The following is a 16,513-nucleotide window of genomic DNA, read 5'->3' as shown; positions in this document are numbered from 1 at the left end:
GGAGTGTTATTGTAACTACTGTATTGTAAATGATGGAAAATAATTGCATATGTTAAAAAATATGAAACTTTAAAAAGTAAAAAAAAAAAAAAAAAACTAACAAAATTTGAAAAAACATTAAAAAAAAAAATAAAACCCTGTTCTCTTACAGCTGTAACTGGTGAAGGCAGCCTCTGCTCCATCTTCTCATCCTCATTTGTGCAGTGGGAAGCCATGACCTTTTTTTTGGAAAGTGTGGTCAACCAGATGTTTCGAACACTAGATAAAGATGTAAGTAACGGTTTCCTGTGCTGATGGCATAATGATTTTGATCTCTTTAACATTGACAGAAGGATTGGAAAATTTGTGGATGGGCATCCTATAGAATCCTATAGAATGGAGAATCAGAGAGGTTAAATAACATACTCAAGTTCAAAGAGCTAGTAAACAGAGCTGGGACCCACACTCAAGTCTCTGACTCTAAGTCATTAGTAGTCATTTTAAGAGGATAAGAAGACAAACCCTGTTAGTACAGTGAACACCAGGTGTTGCAGGGAGGACAGTAATCTGGAAGCGGAAAATCTTCACAAATGTTTGCCTTAAGCATCCTTTTCAGTTTATGGCAGATAGACCAGAATATTCACATTAGCTTATCAGTGTCCTCTTTCCTGAATAATGTGAATAAATTAATCTTGTTTTTGTGTCTTTCATGTGACCTATCACCTTTGTCTTAACTACCTTAGATGCAGCTATAATTAAGTGGATAATAAATAGTGCATACCAGATTAACTAGGTTTATTGTGTTAAAATCATTGGATCGCCCATTTTAGAGTGATTATGTCTTAATATATTCCAGATTAGTTGTAGGAAAAAATCTAAATCCTTTGAAGATAAGTGAGATATAGTGCTTTTTCTCACAAATGGCATATTAACAGATTAGGTTTTAGAGTCATTAACTGCATCTGCTTTTATAGCGATTCATTTTGCTTTGCAATAATGGCATTCAGAGTTTGTTCCAAAATTTAGGTGGGAAATTGTACTTAGATCCTGCATTTTTACTAAATGCGCCCTTTTTTAGGTTTAGAAAGGACTATCAAAAAAGCCCTTTCTTTACTGAATCAAAGGAAATGGCCCTGGGGTTTCCTTTCCTGGCATTTTTAAGGTAGACAGCTTGAGGGAGCCAAATGTGTGAGTGTGATCCTGTTAGAAAGCAGGAGAATGAAGTGGTCAGGGTTTGTCAGGTCCTTGTCTTTAAACTGTATGAAAAGACTGGAAGTGTTGCGGAAGGGTGCCTAGTAGGTTGTAGGCTGGGTTGTATGCGAACTCGTTGAATGTGATGGTATTGGGTCAGAATGCCAAATGTTAGCTGGTCAAAAGGTAACACAATGTTGGATTGTGTATACGAGGGGGCTGGAGACAAAGCAAAGGTAACAATTAGAAATTGAGCAGTAGGTGCTCACTTTGGCAGCACATACACTAAAACTGGAACAGAGAAGGTCAGCATGGCCCCTGTGCAAGAAACTGAGTAAGAGTCTAAACATTTGGTGGGGAGAAAAACAATAGAACAAAATTTTTTCCTGAGGAGAGTCATAGGTACTAAGTAGTATTAATTAAGGCTTGTTAGTGACAAATTTCTGACTCTAAAACCTTTTTTTAACTTGCAAACTTTGAAAGGCAAATTTGGAGCATTATTTGGAATAAATATGGACAGGATTAATATCCTTGCTATAAAAGCTTATGTCTCTTAAACATGACTTTTGGAGTACAGTTGATATCACAACTTTGGGGAATAATTTGGCATTACCTAGTAAAGATGCCTAACAACTTTACTCCTAAGTCTGTACTCTGAAGAAACCTGCATGTGCATCAAGCCACCAATACTGAATAGAATCCTTGTGTGTTGAACTAGAAAAAACTTATTATCCCCCAATAGACTATACAGAATAGAAGATAATATGTTTACAGAGCAGTAGAAAAGAACTAGGGTATACTATGAATAAGGATGATTCTCGTGCCTGGGTGGCTCAGTCAGTTTGGCATCTGACTCTTGATTTCAGCTTCGGTCTTGATCTCAGGGTTCATGGATTGAGTCCTGTGTCAGGCTCCATGCTAGTGCAGAGCCTGCTTGGGATTCTCTCTTCCTCTCTCTCTCTGCCCCTTCCCAGCTTGCATGCATGCTTGCTTCCTCCCTCTACGTCTCCCTCTCTGTCTCTCTCTCTAAATAAACTTAAAAAAAAAAAAGATTCTCATAAACGTAATGTTGACTGCCAACAGAGAGCTACAAAAGTAAGCCTACAGTTCTGTGTAGGGAAGCATGTGTGTATTTGTGGCAAAAATATACAGAAATGAAGGAATCCTTGAAACTATGAACAACAAATTCAGGATAGTGGCTACCTCTAGAGTATGCACACAGAACCACCACTCTGTCAGTAACGTTGTACTGCTCAAAATGGTCATATGGAGAGTTACTAAACTCCTACACCCTTTTAAAAAATTTTTTTTTTATTATTGAGACAGAAACAGTATGAGTAGGGGAGGTGCAGAGAGAGAAGGGGAGACACAGAATCTGAAGCAGGCTCCAGTCTCTGAGCTGTCAGCACAGAGCCCAATGTGGGACTCAAACCCACAAACCGTGAGATCATGACCTGAGCCCAAGCTGGACACTTAACTGACTGAGCCACCCAGACACCCCTGCTTACACCTTTTAAAAAGGCTGGAATATTTCACAACTGAAGAAATGCAAATTTATATAAATTCCTTTTTTTTTTTTTTTTTACTTACTGCAAAGGTTTTAAGAAATAAACCCAAACTGCTGCTGAGAACATGTTAAGGGCATATGGGCGGGTAAAGAGTCAATTGATCCAGTTTGTAAAGAAGAAACACATTAATTTAGAAGTGCTCATAAACTTTTTGATTCACTAATTCCAGGCATCCCCCAAAGTCTCTTCTTCAAATGAAATAATTGAAAATGTAGCCAGAATTTTTTTTGCAGAAATGTATTTAGCACTGTTTATAGTAATAAAGAACTAGCAACATTCTCTATGTCTAGTAGTAGGGAAAGCTCCATCTTTAAAACAGCACACAGTAACATCATCTAGGAAAAGTTTTAATAACATGGGGTAATGCTAAGAATTTTCAGGTTAAAAAGCAGTATATAAAACTGTCTGTGGCAAACTGTATTATATATTTATAAACCAAAGCCTAAAGGAAATTTACCATAAGTGCTTATTAGCCATGCCACCCTCCTTTTCACGTTTGTATTACAGGCGGTTCCTGTTAATGATGGAATAGAGCTGTTGCAGATGGTCCTGAACTTTGACACCAAGGATCCTCTCATCCTGTCTTGTGTCCTCACTAATGTCTCTGCACTCTTTCCATTTGTCACCTACAGACCAGAGTTCCTGCCCCAGGTCTTCTCCAAGGTAAATTTCATCTCCATTGTAAACTTGGTTTTGGCATTGTTGAGCTGATTATTTTTTTGTAACTATTTTTGAGAGTCTTTGAGACAAGCTAATAAACAGTCATTTATTTATCAAATATTCAGTACTTACTGTGAATCAGGTACCGTGTTAGTGGAAAAGGCTTACTGACCCTTCGGGTGCCATGTTTGGAAATAAAATCCCATAAACGGTTGTTGTGCCCCTGTGGCATTGCAGTTAGTAGCCAGATGTACTGAAAAGTGGAAAAGAATACCGAAAGAAAGGTATCAGAGTGTGCTGTCAGAGGGCATTTGTGAGAGGGATGGTCAGTGTGGATCGTTGTGGGGTTTCCTGGGGTGAGTCGTGGAGCATTGCCGGAGTTAGAATACTGGCTTTGGTAAGTAAGGAAGAGGCGTGAGTTCCATTTGGGAATACTACATTTGAAGCGTGTGAACAACATCTAGGAGGAAAGCCTCACAAAATACTGACTATTTGAGGTTAAAGGTCTAGACTCTAGAAAATTATTTTAAAAAAATTTTTTTATGTTTTTTATTTATTTTTGAGAGACAGAGAGAGACAGTGTGAGTGGGGGAGGGCCCGAGAGAGGGAGATACAGAATCCAAAGCAGGCTCCAGGCTCTGAGCTAGCTGTCAGCACAGGGCCCAGTGCAGGGCTCGAACCCACGAACTGTGGGATCATGACCTGAACCGAAGTCAGACGCTCAACCAACTGAACCACCCAGGTGCCCAATCTAGAAAATTATAATTTTAAGGTGGCATAGAAGTGCCTGGAGTAGAGATGAAGCTGTAGGAAAGAGGGTGATATGTATGTAGAGATGGACATGTGGCTCCAGCGGGAAGCCCAGGGGATCCTCATAGGGGTAGGAAGGCAAAGAATGAGAAGCCCCCAAAGAAGAAAAAGAGAAATGAGAACATGTGTTACAAAGTTCAGAACTTCAAGAAGTTGGACTCATTTGTTGCCACAGAAACACTCTGTGAATTTGGGAATGTCTGTGGGGTTTCTTGATTAGACCCTTGTTCGAGTGTAACTCCATCCCAGTGACTAGGGCAGTAGTCCTGCTGTATTAGGTTAAAGAGTCAACAAGAAGCTACACAGTGGAATCAGAGGGCATCACCGTAGCTGAGTGGTGGCTATTGGCTTGGATTATCTGGGGATTCTGGGACCTTGACCTCTGTGAAATGTTTGATAGTAAAGTTGTGAGACTCAAGCCTCTGGTAGAGTCACCTGAGAAAATCAAAGTCTGACATTTCTTAACACTGATTGAAAAACCCTTTTGTTACACTTTTGGGATTTTGTTGGAAACTTTATTCTGAGTATTATTTTAAAATACTTTATGCATTTGGTACTGATAAGTGACTCTCTTTTCTTACCCTTAGCTATTTTCATCTGTCACGTTTGAAACTGTTGAAGAGAGTAAGGTAAGACCATTAATTTAACCAACAAATCCTAACTTCTGGAGAACTAAAGTGTGAATGCCTGACCCATAATCCTGGATTCTTTTTATGAGTAGAAGGGGTTGGTAATGGCAGGACATGGTTCTAAGATGTGGTGTTTATAGTAGAGATACTCTAAGGCAAAATTAGTGAACATGTGGATTCACGGTGACTACAAATGTCCCTCCGTTAAACTCCCACATTGTGAAAATTCTGAATTTGCCTCTAAGGAGATAGTTTACATGATTCTGTGCAACATCTGTAAATTGTACTAAACGTGTCTCCAAGTTTGTTGAATATGTCTTTCCAGGCCCCCAGAACACGGGCAGTGAGGAATGTGAGGAGACATGCTTGTTCCTCCATCATCAAGACGTGTCGTGACTACCCCCAGCTTGTACTGGTAAGCGCCTGGGCTCTGACCGGTAGCCACTGAGCCCTGTTGAGTCTAGTTCGCTGCTCCATGAATCCAACCCTAATCATACCTCACATAAAGAGAAAACTAGGAATCGTATGTAGCTTTCCTTGAGTTGATGGGCTTCTACCTCTCCTACTTGGTAATGGGAGTTAAAAATGCAAATATATTCCCTGAAAATGAGTGGTTCTTTTCCAAATAGATGATCAAGTTTTCCCTGTCAGTGTACATATTTTTACCATACTGTGTGGTATTCTTTACTACTGCTAAATGGTGTGCCTCATCTTGAGAGAAGCCAGATGCAAACCCCAGACTTTTTTTGAGGGTTGCTAGAGGAGAGTTTGCACTATTCCAGATTACAATCTAACCAGAAATTTCTTCTCAATACTGGTGTGTATGTGTCTCCCTGTCGTCTATAAACAAACTGATCTTTGTAAATATACTATAAAAGTTGATATTGAAAAAACATTGTTTTCACAGTTGTACTATGGGAAAGTACAATTTCCCAAATACTCAAGACAAGAACCAACTTCTGCCTAAATTGTCTTGCTTGTTCAGGCGGAAGAAGAACACTGGAAGTAGTTTACTGAGTGACAGCCTTACAGGCCTGACCTTCCTAGGAATACCTTGATCCTCTTTCCGCCTTCCTTGAGTGACCCACCTCTCCTTCAGAATCAGACCTTGATCACCTTTGGGTATTTTTCTTTGTAATCTGCAGCCCAATTTTGACATGCTTTATAACCATGTGAAGCAACTCCTCTCCAATGAGTTACTCTTGACACAAATGGAGAAGTGTGCCCTCATGGAAGCCCTGGTTCTCATCAGCAACCAGTTCAAGAACTACGAGCGTCAGAAGGTGTTCCTGGAGGAGCTGATGGCACCAGTGGCCAGCCTCTGGCTTTCTGAAGACATGCACAGGTAGAGGAGATCCTCTGCCCCCGGCCCTCACTGCCCTGGAACACCCATTCTGTTCTAAGAGCTCGTCCCCAGGTGGGAGTGTAAGGACATCAAGGTGTGCTGACCCCATCAGTGATAGCAGAAGTTCTCCACAAGCAGTCTTTAGTGCTCATTGCTGAAAATGTCACCTTCAGTCCAGAGGTGTAGGGAGAGAGAAGAAATGAGTCAAAGTGGGCAGTATGGTCAGGAGGCCAGAGAATCAGGACTGCTGTGGTGTCTGCGCTGCAGCATGAGCCCGTGTGGAGAAAGGAAAACAGCCAGTAGAGGCCATACAAAGTAGGCGTCGCATAGACACTGTTGGGTGCCCATGGAGCGTTCTCAAGCTCGCATCCTTTTTGCTAATGACATTTAGAAGTGAGGCGCCCGGGTGGTTCAGTCAGGTAAGCGTCCAACTCTTGATTTCGGCTCAGGATTCCCACGGTTTGTGAGATCCAGCCCTGCAGCAGGCTCTGTGCTGACAGCATGGAGCCTGCTTGGGATTCTCTCCCGCTCTCTGTCTGTCTCTCCCCAACTCAGGCATGTGCGCGCTTTCTCTCAAAGTAAATAGACATTTAAAAACATGTTTGAAGACATTAAGAAAAAAAGGAGTGGTGGGAAAAATTTAATCCTTCAAATGATTAGGTTCCTTTTGCTTTATAACGACTGCTCTTTGGAGCTAAATAATCATAGCTTATTAGCTTTTGTTGAAGAAACTGACTGCATAAAATCATGGTTTAATCTGTCTTTGCCACTGCAACCTTCAGGGTGCTGTCCGATGTTGATGCATTTATTGCCTATGTGGGAGCTGATCACAAGAGCTGTGACCCAAGCCTGGAGGATCCCTGTGGCTTGAACCGTGCACGAGTGAGTAAACGTCTGGGAGTGGGGAGTAGGGAGCAGCATTGGCCGCAGGTGGGAGTAGGGTGTTGTCATTTGTTGAGTTTCTTAAAGATTTATGGTTTTCTAAATGAGCATGAGAAATCTAGGAGTCTGCACTTCCCTAAGCTTCTCCTTTCTTTTCTTCTTTAGTCTTGAATTCTTGGGTTAGTTCCCACAGCAAAGCAGATGGTCTTTTCTTTGAACTCATTATTTTCACTTTAAGGATCTCTAAGTAGCTCTGAAGAGTGAAGGTGTGATGAGGAATTAGGTCAGAATTTGGTGGGCAGGGTGAGTCCTTCCAGCCTCAGGTAGAGTCCTAAATGATGGGCTGACTTGCAAACCTGGGCTCTTCAAATAAACTGTTCCTGGTTCCAGTGTGGCAAAAGTCTTACTTCACGTGGCAAGTGGGTAGGTTGGTTGAGGGTGCCACTAGTGAGATTGGAGCAAAAGCTGTGAGGGTGGGTGCAAGGTCAGCCAAAACAAGACAAAATGTTGGTGGTCTGAACATTTGGTTGTGAAGCATGTCCCGGTCACCTTCCATTTGGGATCCTACAAAAGGGTTGGTGCAGCCTGTGGAAGGATAGCCTCATGTAAAGGAAACTTCTCAAGGCTGCCACCAGTCCGGAAGATGACAATGAAAGGATCCCTCTTAGATTGACCTTGAAAGAAGGGACAGGGACTTATTTAAGTAAGTGGAGGTCCTTTCTTTCTCTCCGGCATCTGTATCACATTTATCATAACGTTGCATACATGTAATACCACTTGTGATTTTTCTTGCTCTTTATGTTTATCTTTTGTTTTATGTTTTTCTATAGATGAGCTTTTGTGTATATAGCATTCTGGGTGTTGTGAAACGAACTTGCTGGCCCACCGACCTAGAAGAGGCCAAAGCTGGGGGATTCGTGGTGGGTTATACACCCAGTGGAAATCCAATCTTCCGTAACCCCTGCACAGAACAGATTCTGAAACTTCTTGACAATTTGCTTGCCCTTATAAGGTAAGTTGGAAAAATAATAGTTTTTCTGTTTGTTTGTTTTTTTGACTTTAAGAATCTCAAAAGAGTAAATCATCTGCTTATATTTCTTCAAATCATGGTGGTAGTAAATGGGGGATTAGGTCTTGTTTCCTTTTAGATTGGAGACTCTTTTTAAAAATAATACTAGTTCTCACTTGCATAAGTCTTGCTCTCCAAGTGAATATGTGGAGGCTAATCCCCAAATGGCTTTTCTCATTTTGAGCTTTTCCTCTGTGTTATTCTACTTCTTTATACATACTTTTTTTGTTATATATTTTATTGTTAATTTTGACAGAAAGATAGAAAATGTGAGTAGAGAAGGGAAGGGGGTGCTGGGGGGGGGGGGGGCACAGATTCTGAAAAAGGCTCCAGGCTCTGAGCTCTCGGCATACAACCAGATGCAGGGCCCAGACTCAGGAACACTAAGATCATGACCTGAGCCGAAGTCTGATGCGTATCCAACTGAGCCACCCAGGCACCCCAACTTCTTTATACTTTTTCCCTACTTTTTACTTTAGATTTTATTTGTTCAGATCTTTGCCACTAAACAAATTGTTGGAAGCAGGCCAGTTGCTTTCTCTAGTGGTGCTTCTGGGTGGTATTTAAATGAGCTCATTTGAATTTATGAATAAGGACTCTCAAATGGACCAAACATGCAATGGCTGAACATGCCAAGGGAAAGCATGGTGCATGTTCCTTCTCAGACCAGCAGCATCAGCAGTCATGTGAAAACATGTTTGAAATGCAAATTTGGGGGCCCACCCCAATGATATTAAATCTGAATCTGCTTTTTTACAAGGTCCCCAGGTGGTTTGTGCATACACTAAAGGTTCAGAGTCACTTATAAATCACAGGAGCTAGTATAAAGTGGAAGTAGGCCAGGCCTAGGCTTGTTGGTTACCTGACGTGTGTTTGATGAATCAGCGACTTCTATAGTGAAAAGTACGTTATGACTAGAATTCACTTCTTACTGGCCAAGGCAAAGTTTGATTCCTTTTTTATATTTTATAGTATTTCTTAGTTACATGTAGCCTAGAGCTCAGTTCCAGTGCTTTTTGGCCTCTTACTCAGGGTGGAAGAGCAGCATCTCAACTGGGCAAGCCAAATTACTTACGTCTCTAGGACACTGCACTAGAAGCATACTCCCTAGATCATCAGCTTAAGAATCAAAGGTCTAAAGTTCATGTTTACCACATTGAAGAGCTGGAGTATCTGAAGGAGTGGTCAGTGGGGATATGTCTGTGGAAATAGGCAGTATCCAGTAAAGAAGTATATAATATGTACATTATATATATATACAATAAAATATTTCTTAACCAACTGCGCCACACAGGCACCCTACAATAAACTATTTCAATAAAGAAGTATGGCGTGCGTACTGAGAGTATAGCAAAACATTTAGTCAAGGGAAGTTTTTTTTTTTCCATATTGGTGTTTTTAAAACCAAAAGGTTCTTCTGTAGCTTGGAGAAAACTGAAAGTGATGAGGTCAGGTAGCAACAGACTCATCAACTGGGCTTTTTCTATGCTTGTGGGTGGAGGCCATGTGGTAAGACCCAGACCTGGAAAGGTGGTGGTTGGTTTGGACGAGACTGCAAGAGTAGGGTTACCAGTAGGTTTCCAGAGTTCAGTGTTTTTGGAAAATCCCAAAGTCAATCAAAAGAGATTTTGAAAAATGTTCACCATAGTTATGGAGCAGTTCCATTGTTTGAGTCATGTACATCTGGAGCTATTAGAGTTTTGTCTTGTTTGTTTAGTAAATTTTATCTTGAAGTATAATATGTAAGGGCACAAATAGATCCAAGGATAGGAATTATGAGTGCAGGGAGACGAATTTTCACAAAGCAGACACATTGTGTAATCAGCATCCAGATCAACCAACAACATGAGCAAACCCGTCTTTTCAGTCATTACGCCACCCCTCCAGGTTAACCACTATTCTGACATTTCAACGTTTAACCTGGTTTTCTGAGCTTTATTAGAGTCAGAAGCATGCATGCCTTCGTGTCTCGCTTCTCTTGCTCAGTAATATGTTTGTGCGAGTCATCCAGGTTATTGCATGTAGTTGTGGTTTGTTCGTTCTTGTTGCTGGTATGGTAGTCTGTCATTAGGCTGTCAGTCATTTAGCATTGACTTTTCAGTAGTTTCCAGCAGTTTATTATGATAAATAGTGCCGCAGTGCGCAGTTCATACTCTATCTAATAGGTGTGTTTGGTGTACACATAATTTCTCTTGGGTTGGAATGGAATCCGACATGTAGGAGTAGAGTTCTTGGCTTATAACTATGCATGTTTTCAGTTTTATAGACAGAAACAAATAGTTGTCTAAAGGGATGTACTATTTTACATTCCCTCCAGTTGTGTGTTGGAGCTGTGAGTTTTAACTCCCTGTCGAATAGTCATATAACACGAGCCACATGTGACTGGCTGTTGAGCACTTGAAATGTGGCTAATCTGAATTGAGGTAAGGTTTGAGTGTAAAATACACATCAGATTTTGAAAACTTAGTACAAAAAAGGAATGTAAAATACCTTGTTAGTTTTTTATATTGATGTCGAAATCGTGGGGTTTGTTTTTTGGTTTTTGTTTTCAGTGCATTGGGCTAAATAAAATATAATTAACATAACCTGTTTTTGCTTTTTTAAGTTTGGCTGGCTAGAAAACTTTAATTGGCTTATGTGGCTTACATTATATTTCCGTTGGACAGTGTTGTTCCTAGTGGGTCAGATGGAGACACACTGAGCAGTACAAAACATTCCTGAGATTAAAGACGATCTAAATAAATGGAAAGGCATCCCATAATCATCAATCGGAAGATTTCATTTTGTTAAGATAGAAAACTACCCAAAGCACACTACAGGTTCAGTGCAGTCCTTGTTAAAATTCCAGTGGCCTTTTTTGCAGAAATAGGAAAGTGGGATCTTCAGATTAATAATGGAATTGCAAGGGGCCCCAGAAAACTAAAACAGTCTTGAGAAAGAAGAAAGGGGACCTCAAACTTCTCGTTTCGAACTTCTCAATCTCAACTTACTATAAAGTTAGTTCTCAAAATAATTTGGTGCTGCCATGAGACCTATAGAAAGATGACCCAATCAAAAAACGGGCATAAAAGGGGCGCCTGGTGGCTCAGTCGGTTAAGTGTTCAACTTCGGCTCAGGTCATGATTTCATGGTTCGGGAGTTCAAGCCCCGTGTCGGTATCCGTGCTGATGGCTTGGAGCCTAGAGCCTGCTCTGGGTTTTGTGTCACCCTTTCTCTCTGTCCCTTCCCCCCTCATGCTCAAATAAAAATAAACATTAAAACATTTTACAAAATGGGCAAAATACTTAGACATTTCTCTAAAGAAAATATACAACAGCCAAAAAGGCCATGAAAATATGCTCATCATCATGAGACATTAGGAAAATGCAAATCAAAACTATGAGATACCACTTCGCATTCAGAGCGCTGGTTGTAATACAAAGTAATAATTCTTTTTTAATTAAAAAATACGTTTTTCATGTTTATTTTTGAGAGCAAGTGTGAGTGTGGGAGGAGCAGAGAGAGAAGGGGACCCAGTCTGAAGCAGGCTCCAGGCTCTGAGCTGTCAGCACAAAGCCCATCTCAGGGCTCAAACCCACAAACCATGAGATCATGACCCTGAGCCAAAGTTGGAGGCTTAACTAACTGAGCCACCCAGGCGCCCCCAAAAACTAATAATATTTTAAAAAACAAAATTCTGTGTGTTGACAAGGATAAGGAGAAAGCCTTGTAAATTGCCTGTGGGAACGTAAAATGGTTCAACTACTGTGGAAAATACTTTGGTAATTTTTCAGAAAGTTAAATATAGAATTACCACATGACGTAGCATTTCCACTCATACATATATATCCAAAAGAATGGCCAACAAGGACGCAAAGAGTACTTGCTGACAAATGTTCTCCCAGCACTGTATCACTGTGGCCATTTGGTGGAAACAACTCAGATGTCCCTCGGTGGTTGAAGGATGAACAAAACCTGAACCTGGCACATATGTACAGTGGGATACTGTGTGGTCATAAGAAGGAATGAAGTGCTGTTAACATTCTATCATGTAGACGAACCTTGAAAACATTATGCTAAGTGAAAGAAGCCAGACTCAGAAGGCCGCATACTGTGTAATTCCATTTGTGTGAAATATCTAGAATAGATAAATCTATAGAGACAGTAAATTGGTGGTTTCCAGAAGGTGAGGGAAGGGAGAAATGGAAATTAATTGCTACCACTTAACTATTCCTACTTTGTGTGTGTGTGTGTGTGTGTGTGTGTGTGTGGGAGAGAGAAAGAAAGAGAGAGAGAAAGCGCGCGCGCGCGAGCGCTCACGGGAGTGCACGTGTGCAGGGGAGGGACAGGGAGAGAGAATCCCAAGCAGGTTCCATGCTGACAGCATGAGCCTGATGCAGGGCTCTGTCTCACACACCATGAGATCATGACCCAAGCCAAGATCAAGAGTAAAATGCTTAACAAACTGAGCCACCAGGCACCCCTTAACTGTTCCTGCTTAATGGTTATGGGGGGAGGATGTGACCTGACCTTGGCCCCTATAGTTCCCTGCTGTGAAACCTCTCTGAAGTTTCACATATTAAAAGTTGAGCTCATGGTTGCACAACATTGGAATGTTGTAAATACCACTGAATTGCATGTGCTTTAAAATGATAAATTTTCAGGGCACCTGGCTGACTCAGTCAGTGGAGCATGTGATTCCTGATCTCGAGGTTGTGAGTTCAAGTACCACGTTGGGTCTAGAGATTACTTTAAAATCTTTATAAAGAAAAAATGTAGTCTGTGTTACTCTTCCTCCAGGAAATGAGCACAGCCTTGGGGCACTACTGCATTTGGCAGCAATTCATTTGGCTATTAGTGTATCCATGCCCATGGCTTAGTGACTATAGGCCAGGCTCTCAGAAAGCTCAGATAAGTTAAAGAATGACCACAGGGCCACAGCTTAGGATGCAGTTTCCTCAACCCCTGCCTTGGTACAGGAGGAGGGCTGTGAGACTAGTGTGCAGTATATGCATATCAGCCCCCACCTTGTTTCTAAGTGTGCCATCTTCTTGCTCACCTTTGCTCATGCTGTTCCCCCTCATCTTTCCTCCTCTTTGCTTCAAATGCCTATTAAACCATCAGGCTTCAACTCCAATGTTACCTGACCCTTCATTCTCTCCGTGAGAGTTAACTGCTCCTTTCTGAATGCTCCTGAAGGCTATTTAATGTGCTCATCAAAGATTTGCCTGCCCTGTGAATGATTTCTTAAACAAGACACAAGAAAAACAAACCACAGTAAAGGTCAGTATGTTTGTGTTAAAACTAAAGCCCAGGAAGGGGTGCCTGGGTGGCTCAGTCGGTTTAGCCTCCAACTCTTGGTTTCAGCTCAGGTCACGATTTCACGGTTTCATGAGTTTAAGCCCTGCGTCGGACTCTGACTGTACTGGCAACACAGAGCCTGGTTGGAATTCTCGGTCTCCCTCTCTTTCTGCTCCTCCCCCACTTGTTTTCTCTCTCTCTCTCTACCTCTCTCTACCTTTCCCTCCCTCCACCCCTCAAAATAAACAAGAAAAAACTTAAGCCCAGCAAGATGGCAGAGTAGGAAGCACGAGGAATCTGTCACCATATCTAGAGAACAGTTGTATTAGCAGAATCTGTCTGGTTTTGGAACTCTGGAATCTTGAAAGCTTGCAGCTTCCAAGGGAAGACTTGAACAGTAAATTGTGAGTAATTTCAGTGAATATCAGCTCCTAGCACAGTGGCCACTACCCAGCCCCCAGCCCCTTGACAGGCAGCTGGTGTTTTTGGAGCCGCTTGTACACAGCTTGCAAAGCCAGGGTGAGCAAAGTGGATCCATTCCCTAAATACTGGAGATACATGCTCGGATCACTGATTGCGATGTCTGAGCACAGTTGTGCAGACACAGGTGTAGGCAGTGGTGGCCATACCTTCTGCCATCGCTACAAGCTTCTTCCCTTCCTGCTGAAGTAACATGGAGGAGATTTAAAGGGCCATTCCTTCCTCCTTCATTTTTTTGCCTTTCCCTTTTGTGAGCCACACTTTAAAGATTAGAGTATTCCAAAACAATTGCATATAATGAGGAAATTTTTTAAGTGGTCATCCATGCCCAGAAAAGACCTGAGAAAACATTAAGTTTGTACCTCATTAGCTCTTGGCACAGAGACAGCCTACAACAATCAAGAAAATGGCATGGGGAAGGAGAATATAATTTTCAGAATTTCTACATCATTAACTCAGATGTCCAGTGTTCAGCCAAAAATCAGAAGGCATGCAAAGAAATAGGAAAGTATGACCCCTTCATAGAAGAAAATAAACAGACTCGGTTTCTGAAAAAGATCTAATGGAAGATCTAGACAAAGACTTTAAAACAGCTGTCTTGAGGCGCCTGGGTAGCTCAGTCGGTTTAGTGTCTAACTTCGGCTCAGGCCATGATCTCACGGTTTGTGGGTTCGAGCCCCATGTCGGGCTCTGTGCTGACAGCTCAGAGCCTGGAGCCTGCTTCAGATTCTACGTCTCCCTCTTTCTGTGCCTCTTCCCTCCTCATGTTCTGTCTCTCACTCAAAAATAAGCAAACATTACAAATATTTTTTTTATTAAAAATAAAACAGCTGTCTTCTAGATGCTCAAAGCAAACTAATATGAATCGTGGGAGTGCAGCATATGTGGGAGTATAAAATGGTACAGCTGCTGTGGGAAACAGTTGAACAGTTGCTAAAAAAAAACAACACGATCCAGCAATTCCAGTTCTGAGTTCTCAAAAGAATTGAAAGCATGGTCTCAAAGAGGTATTTATACACCCAAATTCAGAGCAGCTTTATTCACACTAGCTAAAATGTGGAAGCAGGGTGCCGGCTGGCTCAGTCAGTGGAGCATCTAACTCTTGATCTCAGGGTTGTGAGTTCAAGCCCCATGTTGGGTGTAGAAATTACATAAAAATAAAATCTTTTTAAAAACCTGTGGAAGCAATGCAAGTGTCCATCAGTGGATGAATGTGATATATTAGGTGCAATAGAGTCATTCAGCCTTTAAAGGGAAGGAAATTCTTCAATATGCTACAACATGAATGAACCTTGGGGACATTGTGCTATGTGAAATAAGCCAGTCACAAAAGGACACATCCTATATGGTTCTGCTTACACAAGATGCTTAGTAGTCAAAATCATAAAGACAGTATAATGGTTGCCAGGAGCTGGGGGAGGGAGGAATGGGGAGATATTGTTTAATAGGTATAGAGTTTCAGTTTTATAAGCCAAAAATAGTTAGGGGGAGTGAGGAGCGGTGATAGTTGCACAATAGTATGAGTGTATATAGTACCGCTGAACTGTACCCTTGAAAATGATACATTTTGGGGTGCCTGACTGGCTCCATTGGTAGAGCATGCAACTCTTGATCTCAGGGTTCTAAGTTCGAGCCCAACATTAAGTGTAGAGATTACTTAAAAATAAAAGTCTTTTTAAAAATGATAAATTTCATGTTAAATGTATTTTGCCAAAATAGAAAAAAATGAGGGGCATAAAGCCTATTGGAAATATCAGTGTAAGCAAGTCAGGCCACAGACCGGGAGAAGATATCTGCATTCCAGGAGTTGCAAAGCACCGACATCCAGGGGTTCTACCTGTTTATGTCCTCCATAGAGAAACTCACACATGGACATAAGGAGACCTCTGCAGAAAAGCTTCTTGCTGGAAACGCAGACGAACTTCTTAGCCCTCGGTAGGGAGATGGGGAGATATACTGGGATTAATTAAGTGGCATTCCAGTGATTGTACTGAGTGTACACGCTTAGATGTACAGTGTTGAGGGACACCTGGCTAGCTCTGTAAGAAGAGCATGCGAAACAGTTGAGGTTTTTGGCGTTTTTGTTTCTGTTTTTAAATTAAGCCTGGTCTAAAATGATCTGGTCAGTGTGCATCTTAAATATTTCATCCTGCTGATGTGTCTTATGTAATTTTTTCTATGTTTGAAATGTTTTATAATTAACTTTTAGAAGAAAATATGTATGTTCTCTGGCTTTAGATGGTTCATTGCCATTACTTGTGGGCAAGAGGGGCTGACAGCTATGGACCACAGGTAGCTCAGGTCCATGGTCATTGCTCCCCAGTCCTGCACAGCCAGTGACGGCTCAGGTAAGTCATTTCGGTCTTATGTTGGGAACTGTGACTGTTCTTCCAGGAGACAGAAACAACTGTCAGAGCATTCTGGGGTCCATGCTGAGTGAAATCCAAACATCTGAAAAGTGGGGACATTTTCTTAATCTTCTCTGTGTTTCTGTCTGTGAAAATACAGTGCCTCTGACATTTTCTCTCTCTCACCAGCAGTCTGCAGACTGGGAATGTTTAGGCAGTTGTCTCAGGATTATAAGGATTTCCCTTTCTGGCTTTACACTGATACCTTCCAG

General features: G+C 41.5%; 1 protein-coding gene and 1 pseudogene across 2 annotated transcripts in view; both read left to right on the top strand.

The window, feature by feature from the left end:
- Window positions 1-16,513, top strand: part of XPO5 (exportin 5) — a 48,193-nt gene that overhangs the window by 21,125 nt on the left and 10,555 nt on the right. For both annotated transcript variants that reach the window (XM_029944109.1, XM_029944108.1), the window contains 7 exons: window positions 152-270; window positions 3,246-3,401; window positions 4,796-4,837; window positions 5,163-5,252; window positions 5,983-6,182; window positions 6,965-7,064; window positions 7,895-8,076. In XM_029944109.1, coding sequence (XP_029799969.1) covers window positions 152-270; window positions 3,246-3,401; window positions 4,796-4,837; window positions 5,163-5,252; window positions 5,983-6,182; window positions 6,965-7,064; window positions 7,895-8,076 — 889 coding nt within the window. The remainder of the gene's footprint in view (window positions 1-151; window positions 271-3,245; window positions 3,402-4,795; window positions 4,838-5,162; window positions 5,253-5,982; window positions 6,183-6,964; window positions 7,065-7,894; window positions 8,077-16,513) is intronic.
- Window positions 1,432-1,522, top strand: LOC115297310 (annotated as a pseudogene).

The sequence above is a fragment of the Suricata suricatta genome, chromosome 7 (assembly GCF_006229205.1).
Source record: "Suricata suricatta isolate VVHF042 chromosome 7, meerkat_22Aug2017_6uvM2_HiC, whole genome shotgun sequence".
NCBI classification, from domain to species: Eukaryota; Metazoa; Chordata; class Mammalia; order Carnivora; family Herpestidae; genus Suricata; species Suricata suricatta.
Note: the sequence above shows the minus strand (reverse complement) of the source record. Positions and strands in the feature narration are given on the sequence as shown.